Below are 12,129 nucleotides of genomic sequence, written 5' to 3'. Positions count from 1 at the left end.
CATGCCCTCCTCCCCCCTCCTCTTCTCCCCTTCTCTTTCTTCTAATTTCCTCTCCCTTCCCCTGTGTTACTAATTTGCTCTGAGATCTTGACCCTTTTCCCTTCTGTGGGGGACCATGTATGTCTCTGTTAGGGTCCTCTTTGTTTCCTAGCTTTTCTGGCGATGGGGATTGTAAACTGGGAATCCTTTGCTCTATGTCTAAAACCTATCTATGAGGGAGTACATACCATGTTTGTCTTTTTGTGACTGGATTACCTCACTCAGGATGGTTTCTTCCAGTTTCATCCATTTGCCTGTGAATTTCAAGATTCCATTGTTTTTTGTTGTTGTTGCTTTGTTTTTTTTTTTTTGTTTTGTTTTGTTTTTGTTTTTTCTGCTGAGTAGTACTCCATTGTGTACAACATCCATTCTTCAGTTAAGGGGCATTTAGGTTGTTTCCGGGTTATGGCTCTTACAAATAACACTGCTATGAACTTAGTTGAATAGGTGTCCTTGTTGTATGAATGTGCATCTTTTGGGTGTGTGTCTAAGAGTGGAATTACTGGGTCTTGTGATAGACTCCCATTTTCCTGAGGAACCACCATACTGATTTCCAAAGTGACTGTATAAGTTTGCACTCCATATCCTCTCCAGCATAACCTGTCTTTGGTGTGTTTTATTTTAGCCATTCTGACAGGATTAAGATGGTATCTCAGAGTTGCTTTGATTTTCATTTCCCTGATGGCTAAGAATGTTGAGCACTTTCTTAAGTGTCTTTCAGCCATTTTAGATTTTTTCTATTGAGAGTTCTCTATTCAGTTCTGTACCCCACTCTTTAATTGGATTATTTGGTGTTTTGGTAACTAGCTTCTTGAGTTCTTTGTATATTTTGGAAATCAGCCCTCTGTCAGATGTGGGATTGGTGAAGATCTTTTCCCATTCTGTGGACTGCAATTTGGTCTTGTCGACTATGCCCTTTGTCTTACAGAAGCTTCTCAGTTTGAGGAGGCCCCATTTATTAATTGTTGCTCTCAGTGTCAAGTGCTACTGGAGTTATGTTTAGGAAGCAGTCTGCTGTACCAATTTGTTCTAGGGTACCTCCCACTTTCTCTTCTAAGAGGTTCGGTGTAGCTGGCTTTATTTTGAGGTCTTTGATCCATTTGGACTTAAGTTTTGTGCATGGGAGTAGGTCTATCTGCAGTCTTCTACACACCAGCATCCAGTTATGTCAACATTATTTGTTGAAGATGTTTTCTTTTTTATATTGTATAATTTTAGCTTCTTTGTCAAAAATCACTTGTTCATAGGTGTGTGGGTTAATATCAGGGTTTTCAATGAAATTCTATCGGTCTACCTGTCTATTTTTGCTTCAATACAAAGCTGTTTTCAGGACTATATAGCTCTATAATAGAACTTGAAGTCAGGGATGGTGATGCCTCTAGAAGTTCCTCTATTGTACAGGATTGTTTTTCTTCTTAAAGAACAGAACATTAAAAATTAAAATGTAAATACATCATTTCCCTGTTTATAAATGTAATCTTCTGAGATTGTGTAGTGTTGCTCATGTGTATATTGAACACAGTAGGGCTGACCTGTTGAGACTGAATAATTATTTAGGGTGCTCATCTCTGGGGAAGTCTAATTCTTCCTCTCTTGGCAGTCCTTAATTGACTATAGTTCTTCATTTAGAGGTGGGGCCCCATGCAATTTCCCTATTACATTGGCATTTCAAATGATGTTGTCATTGTCCAGCTTCTATTTAGGCAGCCATATTGTTGGAGTATCATGGGTATAGTTTCCCTGTCATTTCTAGGAGACAAAATCTTGTAGCAGACTCCCTGGTTCTTAATTAACCTCAGTTCTGGAACTGGAAAGATAGCTTAGTCATTAAGAGCACTTGGCATAATTTCAGAGAACCAGTTTGCTTCCCAGCATCCATGTCTGGTGGCTTTTAACACCAGCTCCAGGAGACTTGACACCTTCTCCTGGCTTTCTTGAGCATATGTGTTCATGCCTCTGTGTGTGTGTGTGTGTGTGTGTGTGTGTGTGTGTGGGGGTGCACATACACACACACACATGCATGTGTATACACACATAAATAAAAACAAAATCTTTTTAAAAAATAAACTCCAAATATGATTTAAAGTGATTTTGTATGAGAATATTACTATCTGCATTACTCAAGAATAGATTAAGTTCACAATGTCACAATCTGTTGACTGTATTTATTGTTGGTAATATGTATTCTTGAAGAATTAAAGAGTTTTAATAGTAATAAGACATGTTGATTTCATGAAGTAATACATTTGTTAATTAGCTAATTAATCTTTCTATGATGCATATGCATTTCAAAAGTACATTATAGATGATCCATAGATATAATTTTACAGGTCAGTTTGAAAACTCTGTTTTTGTTTTCTATGTTAGCATACCATACTTTGAAACAAGTGCAGCAACGGGACAAAATGTAGAGAAGTCTGTGGAAACTCTTCTGGACTTAATAATGAGGAGAATGGAAAGGTGTGTAGAGAAGACACAGGTTCCGGACACTGTCAATGGTGGAAACTCAGGAAAGCTGAATGGGGAAAAGCCAGCAGAAAAGAAGTGTGCCTGCTAGAGACACTCCTAGGAACAAGTGATGAAGAGCACACCCAAATACTACATCCTGAAATAATGCAAATCACAGAGTTTTTGTTGAGTAGCTCGTGAGCAATGGCATGTATTTCTCCTCCTGTCCCAATCTACACTAATAAACCAGAATAGTCAGTAGTGTTAAAAGAACTATACTGTTAACCTGAGTCCCTTCCAAACAAACAAAAAAATCAAAGTTTTGCCAAGGTGGTATCACCATTGTTGATGCTTGGTTGTATTTTTATAAAGAAGTTGTGTGTATGAGAAGTATCAGTGAGTTTTAAATGAAAGCACATATTACCATGAACCTGCAGAAAGGAATATGATAACTAAAAGGAGACTATGAAAAGATAAATTCTGCTTGCATCTATTTATATGGAATATGATTCATACTTCTATATTTGCACTGGGGGAGACATATTCCTAAAAGTGGACACATAACGAAGAATTCTTTGTAGCTTGTTAAGGATGGCTATGTTTACCCAATAAGCTGCACTGATAAGGTTGTGAGCAGGTGAATGTCAGACTTCCTGTAGGAAACTGCAATAATGCCATTTTTATATTTCTCATAAATGGCAGAGAGACATGAACAGGATCATGGATAAAAAGTATAAGGGATATTCCCTGGAGGAAAATGCAACATGGGAATTTGACATTTTAAAAGGTGACATTAAATGGATCTTTAAGATAAGTCTTAGAAAGTGATTTAGCCAAATTTTAATGAAGCCAATTAGAAGCTGGCATTACAAGTTAGGATCAACAATGCCTTCAGAGGCTCCAATTTAAATGATTCAAATTTTTAGCACCACCTCTGCTGGTGCCCAACTTCACATTTTATTTCTTTTTATTAATTTCTTCAAAAGAGTCACAAGAAAAAATAAACCACTTTTACTGAATATACCTTACAAATGTGGTTAAGAAAACTTAGGATTTAGTCTTAAAGTTTCTAAATATAAAATTTGTTGGTGAGAGAAATCAAAGAGTGATTATTTAATTCTGGGTTTTACTTCATTTTAGAAAAGCACTAGAAATTCTAAGTTGTATTTTCCCTCTAAAACCACACTCATTCCTGCCCTGAAGCAGTTACAACAATGAAGGTATATTCATGGATCAATACCTTCAAACTAATTACGGAGCAGTGACTGTGGTCACTCTGAATTTTCATGCCATAAATCTCCAAAAATACCTCATTCTTTATCACAATATTTTAATTTTGCCAAGAATAAAAACAGCTATAGTTGAGATATTCTTGAGAAAATAACCAGGAAAGATGTATGTTTCATCTCACCAAAACTATAATCAGTAGTTTTATTTTTCCTCTAAGCTATCTTTTCTTTCTGGAATTAACCACAGAAATATTTCCCATTGACTTATCATTGTGAAAACTCATTTTGTATTAATTTTTATTAATCTTAATTTGGCATACATGTAAGCCAATCCTATCAAAGTGGTGTTTATACTTGTAGGTCAACTTTGCCAATAACAAAGGCAAATAGTTTCTAGTTTTCCTTAAGTTTGGTGACAGGATAGTTTCTCATCCTTTAAAGCATTTTCAAACTCAAATGTCTGCATACCTTTACTCTTTTGAAAATTACAAATATTACAAAGTAAAATCCCAGTGTCATTTTAATCCTCTTCCTGCTAACCTCCATCTGATGTCCGGTCAGTTTCAGAAATACAAACAGATCCAAAGACATGTCTACACAAAATGTTTCTAAGATAAGTTAGATTTAGAACTGTGCTACTAATCAGCACAATGTGAAAGCTTGTAGGGGATTCATCCTTAGTACAATTCTCCAGTGTTAACAGTCCAATACCTCCAACATCTATGACTGATTCTAAGTTAGTATTTCCTTCAGTTTCCACTGCCTGGGATGTTCATCTTGATCTTGATGCCAGTGCCATGAAGGGGGAATGCTAACAGTAAATGTTTGCAACATGTCTTCTGGGCAAAAAATGGGAAGAAGTGACCACAGCTAATGGCAGAATGTGGTAACTGTCATGATGTCAATCTGTTTCTGATTTTGATTCAATTCGTGCCAGTATTTCCATAACAGGGAATGGTTGAGTCATAATGGTGAAGGAATTTTACCTTTCCATGTTATTGTTTATCATTGTGTTCCAGTTACATGATTTACTTGCTTATGCCAAGATTCTTTCATTGTCAGAATGATTATTTTTCAGGACCTGCTTTAAGAGCATCATTGATAACTGAAGCAGGAAGCAGAGGTCAACACTGACTATAAATATAGAAATGTGCCTGTAAGAGTAACAAATATTGGGTAATAAACTCAAGAGGGTTGACATTTCAAACTGCCAAAAATGAAAATATTTTACTTATAAACACTTGGTCTAGAAATATTTCCATCTATAAACAATGACGTCTGACCTTGAAATCTATTTGACCATTGTTATAAATTCATTGTCCTATGATTTCCAGATCCCAGTTATGTATATTTAATTATATAACTTCATAGATGACCTGATGCCATGGATATTCTGCTTAAAGAACTCCATATTTTTTATCCCACTGCAACATGTATGTTCAGCTGTTTCCTCTTACTAATTACCTCACAAATGCTTTTAGTGAACAATATTGTATTTTTTAGAGGTATGTAATGTACATGATACTTCTTTCTGATACAGAGACAAAGTCTAGAGTGTTTACACTGGTTGATGTTTACATTGCCCAAATTCAGTGCCTCAAACACCTCTGTGACCAGGCTTGTCTCCAACCACATAACTCCTTTTCTCTAATTATGGGCCTCCAAAAGGCTTCACAGAAACAAAAATATAACAGGAAGCCAGCTGATACTGTCAACAAAGGTTGAAGGAGCATTGTTGGGATCTGGGGATTATTACTATCTTTCCCTAACATATCATATGGTGGACATTTCTTGAAAGTTAACTATAAATTAGTAAAAGGTGTAAGATTTATACGATCTGAAGAGAAACCAGAGTATAAACCAGTATAATGCTATTTTTACTCTAATACAAGAGTGGTCTTTTGAAAAATATGCAAAATTGTGAAGAGAAAATATGTTTGTCTTGATCTGACTATCATAACAAGTCCTGACTAAGTGGAGAAAATGCTGAGTGTTGTGAGATGAATTTAGATCTTTCCATAATAGTTTCAAAATTCATAATTTACTACTTTAGTCAATTTACTATAAATTTACTGCAAAGAAAAATTCCACCCAAACCAGCATTTCCTAAATGCTTTATCTGTTAATTGTTAACCAGATGGGACATGCTATGCATCAGTAAGTGACTTCATTCTACTGTAGAGCTATTGTTTACCAAGCTGTGCAGATAAGATGACTGATCAAGAATTTTAATCAAAGTGTTGTTGTCTTTGTATTAAATGAAAGAAAGAGAGGAAGGAGGGAAGGAAGGAAGGAAGAAAGGAAGAAAAGAAGGAAGAAACTTGACCATAAATAATAGCACAACATTAAAGATCTGTAGTAACAGCCTCATTCTAAAGACATTTAAAGCTCCAAAGTGAGTCTTCTGGGACTCTATAGATTGTGTGAGTCTGGAGCATCTTCTCATTGGTATCTGAGGTTAGAGACAGCTCTGTGGTGATGCCGCATGTGCCTAGACAAGGTGAACAACCTGGGAGTGCCTGTGAAGGAGACCATTCACTGTCTGTACCTCTCTCTTCTTAAGAAAGAAAAAAATACACCTCCCTTGCTATGTATCACACCCAAAGTTGAAAGAAAATTGTCATCCATAGAAGGTTTTTAAATTATGTTCTAACACTCAACCTATAAAGAAGTAAAGTTCCAAGTCTCTGGCTTGCCAAGATATTTAGTAACTCCTTAAAAGTCAGGAGTCATACAAGCTCAGAGATAGGGCACCTGAGTAGTGTGTTTGGGGACTTGGGTTTGGTCTTCAGGCAACAGACGGTCAGGGGAAAGAAGGGGGAAGCTGAGTTTAGCCAAAGTGGTAGAAAACTGATTTTCTTTTCTACAGCCAAGCTTTAAAACATTGAAAGTGGCCTAGTAAATCTGAATATTTTAAAGAAAGCTTTATCAATTTTAAAGATGTGAAGAAACTCTAAGCATTCACTCTATTATATTTTCTTCTTGATATTTGAGCACAATGATGTTGGCTCATTTCTGAAGTGACTTCAGAAATCTGAGACCTGACTATGGTTATTGGGTAATAATTGAGTTATCTTAATGCATGTAGCTACCTGTCTCATAGTATGAAAATGATAAACATTGCTGAATATAGAGAAGATTTTATAAAAACACAAATACTGCCATTGAATTCTTGAGTGGTGTTCAACCACAATGACATTATTGATCAAAGACTATGAGGAGAAATAAGAGTGATAAGTTAGCTAGGTCATATTTTTCAATATAAGAGATCAAAAAGAAGACTATAGGGTGACTTAGGAAGAGAAATAAAAGATTTATCACTTTTAAATTAGATCTGTGGAAATGTTCCCTCATTATTTTATCAGCTTAGTGGAGTTTATTCTTTTAAAACTAAGGTAAGAAAAATGTATAACTACCAAATATCTAGGAGACTTAGATGTATTGTGTTTACTGTATATGAGTCTGATATTTTTAGTAATTTTCAAGTAGTAACATTTAAAGATGTTTTATTGCCACTTTTCTTTGAACCAATAGTTTATGGTTGAGATGCTTTGTAGTTTCATATATGAAAAGATCGTTAACAAAAAGAACTACTGTAAAACATTAGTACTGAAATGGTAGAACTGTTATTATAAAAGGACATCAAGTTTTAGGAATCACCTTTGGTTTGAATTTGCTTTTGTGCCTCATTTCCTTTCTAAGAGGTTATCCGCATTATGGCTAGTACATCTTGCTAATTTAGTGATTCAATATTCTTAGCAAATCCTATAGGACCTGCTGAATCTGGTCTACACTGAATGGCTCCCTATTTAACCAGCAAATGTTGTCCTCATGTCAAACATTACATAGGAAAGAACTCAGTCATATATGCTCTTTGATGGAGAGTCTGTTGTAGAAAGGAAAACAGTCAGGAATGACAACTTCAGGACCACATGGCTTCTCTCATATAGAGCTTAACACACCTTGAATAACTCATAGGGTTCAAGTTAGCTTCCAAAGAAAGGTACTAAAGAAACTGATCCCTTTCATAAATAGACACCATTATCATAAACTAAGAACAACAAAATTGCTTCTAACTTGAGCCACTTGTCATGGTAAGATATATAGCAGGGCCAACACAGAAGTTGTAGTAGGCTGCTAAATGGATTGTCAGTCACCTTGAGGTCTTGAAAATGTATAATGTACCTTACTGTTTGAAAAAAACCAAAAACAATGAGCTCTATTTCAACTAATGTGTTATCTTGTATTTCTTTCAAGGAGACCAATTAGATTCAATGTAGAATATTATATTATAAGTAAGTTAAAAATCCATGTACACATAAAATTTTATGTCTAAAAGTTTGCTGTATTTGAACTTAAGAAATAAATTTTCCTGATTTACTTTATGTGCTAAAAGTAGATTTTCTGACAACACTGCCATTCTTCACAGTGTCTCACCAATGTCCATTGGGTAATATTATCCATCCCTTTAACCTGAGCATGTTTGTTTTGTCTGCTTTCAGTGCAGATGTCAGTGTCTAATGCTTTCAACCTAATGTAAGACCTCTGGTGTGGATTACTCAGTGTGCTCCCAAACAGTCAGTGGTTCCAAACAAATACTGTTATGTTATTGTTTGTTGTATCAAAGTTCAGAAATCATAGCAGACCATGATTTTGTGGTGTTTGGGTTTGAGTAGTACTATTGAGAACTGTACTTAGTGATTGTTCCTTCACAGTTTTCAAATAAAATGATGTTTTTTAAATCAAGTATTCTGTGTATTCAGATGAACTTTGCACGTACCTGATGTTGGATGCACAGAGAGTGGAGAGCAAGATACTGACAGATACCAGCATGAAACTTTGCAACATTAAAAGTGGAATCCATTTGGAGTGTGGCAAACATTACTTGAATCCAACCCAGTGATTTTCATTCATCTCTGTAAATGTCTTTATTCATTATTTAAAAGCTGAGCTTTTCAATTGTAGTTCTCTAATAGTTTTGAATTATACACTCATTAAACTGAGAAGCTCACATGTTGAGGTGTTTTGTAGCCCATAAGCACTTCTATGTTCCTTACCCACATCAAAGTGCTGCACCATAAGGGGCTTCACCTTGGTCACAGACTTGGTAAAAGCCTGGCAGTTCCAGGCCCATTCTGAACCATAGACACCTAGCTTCCCTTTCAATGTTTGTTTGCCAAAGTTGCCTTGTTCCTGGAATCGGTCTCTTTCTATATGCTCTTAATAGGCTTTGCCAGGATAATGATGACTTTTTAATTTAAAGATCAATAAGGCTCCCTGTGCAAGCTAGGAAATCCTTGACCTGGCTACCTTGACCTTACTGCTCAGCATTGCAGTTGTGCACAGATGAAATCTTTTGCTTCTGGCCTCATCCTAGTTTTGTTGATACTTGCTTTCCGCATGTCTTATAGAATTTCTTTAATGCATAATTGTGCTATATTGAGAGGAAAAAATAAAGAATCCTGATATTTCTTATGTAAAATCCTAAGATAGGTTGTATTATTCACAGTTCTCTACTCTTAAGGAAAAATTACATTTATGTGTTGCTGCTTCTGCAGAAAGAATTAACCAAAAGAACATGGCCATTGCTATTCTGCTGGAAATGCACAAAATCTACACACACCAAGGTTTAGAGGCCAATACACTGATTATGATTTCACTAAGACAGTCTGCTTCCTAGACTGGTTTTGTTATGCTAATCGCATTTTTTTTTTTTGCAATCATCTTTGCTTTGAACCATTTTCGTATGTCTCTGAAAGATGAGGCACTCTTTTATAATAAGTGTTTGAAGATAATACAACAAAGCAAAACAAAACAAAAAGAGCAACAGCTGTAAAGTTCAGAAGACATCCCCAGTGTCTTCGATTCATGGTAGAAACTCCACAATGCATGTACTCACCCTGGAAAGTGACCCAGACAGAGCGATAAAGAGCCCTGTCATTTAACACACTGGACACAGATGCATACCACCCTACTCCCACCCAGGAGCTTAGACCATTATTCCTCCTCTTTTGAGTGAGAAAAGACCACTTAGAGGAGCCATTTAAACACAGTTTGCCACTCCAATTGCCCCTTCTAGAGAAAACTGGAGGAAGAGGGGACCATACAGGCTCCTAAGAATCTTTCGCTTCCCCAACACAGAATTCAAAGGGATACTTATAAATTAGACAAAAGAAATGGTTTCCATGAAGGAAAGTAAATGTGGAAGGGGATTTGTGTATGAAGGTGGTATAACTTGCTGTTTGGTTCCTAGGCCATGGACACTTGCCTGTGTACAAAAAGCTTTGATGTCCCCTCAGCAACAATTGGGCAATTGAATAGCTAGACCATATGACAAATATATGCTCAAATGTTTAAGAAATTGTCAGTCTTCCAATGTGGTTTTACCACTTTTATTGTCATATCTGGAGTGCATAGATCAATTCAATTGTTCCAAACCTTCATTACTGGGCAATCTTTTGATTTCCACTATTCTAATGGATGTTGGATGGTTAGCTTCTAGTGGTTTTAATTTTCAGTTTTCTAACTACTAATGTTTTAAGCATCTTTTTTTATGTGTATCTATATTATTTCATAAAGTAACTGTTGAATAACCTTTGCCCATTTCTATCATATTTTTGTCTTATATTTTAATAAGCATATAGTCTGGGCTTTACAAAGCCTATACACATTGTGGAGGGCTTCTCTGGTTTCACAGTTGTAGTGGTTTGAATGATAAATGACCCAGCCTGCCACCAGAGTCTTGGGCATTTGAACACTTGCTCTCTGGTTGGTGACACTGTTTGGGAAGGTGGCAGCCTTAACACATCCTTCCTGGAGGAAATAGATCATCAGGGGGCAGAGTTTGGGATGAAAAAGCCTGTATGATTTTCAGTTCACTCTCTCTGCTTCTTGCCAGTTGTTGAAGACGTACCATCAGCATCTATCTCCTGCTATCATGCTGTCTCCACCACTATGGACTCTACCTATCTGGAAGCCAAAATAAACTTTTTCTTCTATAAGTTGCATCAGTCATGGTATTTTATCATAGCAACAGATGCAGATGCCCACAGCCAAATATTAAGCAGAGCTCAGGAAATCCTGCAGAAGAGGGTGAGAAAGTCAGAAAGAGCCAGAGAAGTCACGGACACAGGAGAACACATTCCACAGAATCAAATGGGTTTCTATGGGTTTACAAAGACTGAACCAACAGCCAGGGGGACCTGTTTGGGTCTGACCTCTGTCATCTGCATGTATGTTAACAGTTGTATAGCTTGGTGTCCTTGTGGAATTCTCTCTCACTCTTTTGCCTGTCCTTGGGACCCATTTCCTCCTACTAGTTTGCCTTATGCAGCTTTGACATGAGGGGGTATGCCTAATCTTATTATAAGTTTGATATGCCATGTTTAGTTGATATCCATGAGAGGACTTTTTCAGAAGAGAAATGAGGAGTGGATCTAGGGGAAAGAGGAGGTTGGGGAGGGATTAGCAGGAGAGTAGAGAGAGAAAACTTAAATATATTGTATGAGAGAAGAATAAAAAAATATGCAACATTTCCAGGACTACAATACCTGGATGTATTTATAATGCAACATTTTACTTCACCTGTAAATGTCTTTAATTACTTAAAGGATAACACTTATATTTCATATGGCATGTGGCCCAACTAGAATAATCTTTCCTGAGAGGACAACCAGAGGCCTAAGTTAAAGTTTCCTTTTGAGTGACTGTACTGGCTAGTATTATATCAACTTGACACAAGCTAGAGTGATCAGAGAGGAGGGAGCCTCAATTGAGAGCATGCCTCCATAAGATCCAGCTGTAAGTCACTTTCTTAATTAGTGATCAATGCAGGATGGCCAGCACATCATGCTTGATCCTGGTTCATTAAGAAGGCAGGCTGAGGAAGCCATGAGGAGCAAGCCAGTAAGCAGCGCCCCTCCATGGTCTTGGCATCGGCTCCTGCCTCCACATTCCTGCCTTGTTTGAGTTCCTGTCCTGACTTCCTTCAATGATGAACAGCACTAGGAATTGTAATATGAGTAAACCTGTTCCTTCCCAAGTTGCTTTGGGCAGGGTGTTTTATCATAGCAATTTTAACCCTAAGACAATGATTCAATCTCTCTTGTCTATTCAACTGAAGCACAGTCTGCTTTCCTGAGTGTGAGTCAGTCTTTCTTTCTCTTTCTTTCTTTCTTTCTTTCTTTCTTTCTTTCTTTCTTTCTTTCTTCCTTCCTTCCTTCCTTCCTTCCTCCCTCCCTCCTTTCTTCCTTCCTTCCTTCCCTCCTTCCTTCCCTCCTTCCTTCGTTCCTTCCTTCCTTTCAGAGTGGGAATGCTTTGTGGAGAGAAGAGGGAGGGCTCAAGGGTGTCTAAATCAAGGCTGTTGGTATAGAAAGCCACAGCTAAGTCACACAGACACTGCACAACCCATGTG

The 12,129-nt window shown here is 36.9% G+C and overlaps 1 protein-coding gene across 3 annotated transcripts in view; it reads left to right on the top strand.

Annotated features, from left to right (window-relative positions):
• The window catches only part of Rab27b (RAB27B, member RAS oncogene family), a 142,596-nt gene extending 139,838 nt beyond the window's left edge, over positions 1-2,758 (top strand). For all 3 annotated transcript variants that reach the window (XM_051201011.1, XM_051201009.1, XM_051201010.1), the window contains one exon: positions 2,407-2,758. In XM_051201011.1, the coding sequence (XP_051056968.1) occupies positions 2,407-2,596 (190 nt within the window). In that variant the 3' untranslated portion in view covers positions 2,597-2,758. The remainder of the gene's footprint in view (positions 1-2,406) is intronic.
• Positions 2,759-12,129: the final 9,371 nt, after the last annotated feature.

Source organism: Phodopus roborovskii, unplaced genomic scaffold (assembly GCF_943737965.1).
Source record: "Phodopus roborovskii unplaced genomic scaffold, PHOROB, whole genome shotgun sequence".
Classification (NCBI taxonomy): domain Eukaryota; kingdom Metazoa; phylum Chordata; class Mammalia; order Rodentia; family Cricetidae; genus Phodopus; species Phodopus roborovskii.
The sequence above is the reverse complement of the archived record's forward strand: the minus strand, read 5'-3'. Positions and strand labels throughout refer to the sequence as shown.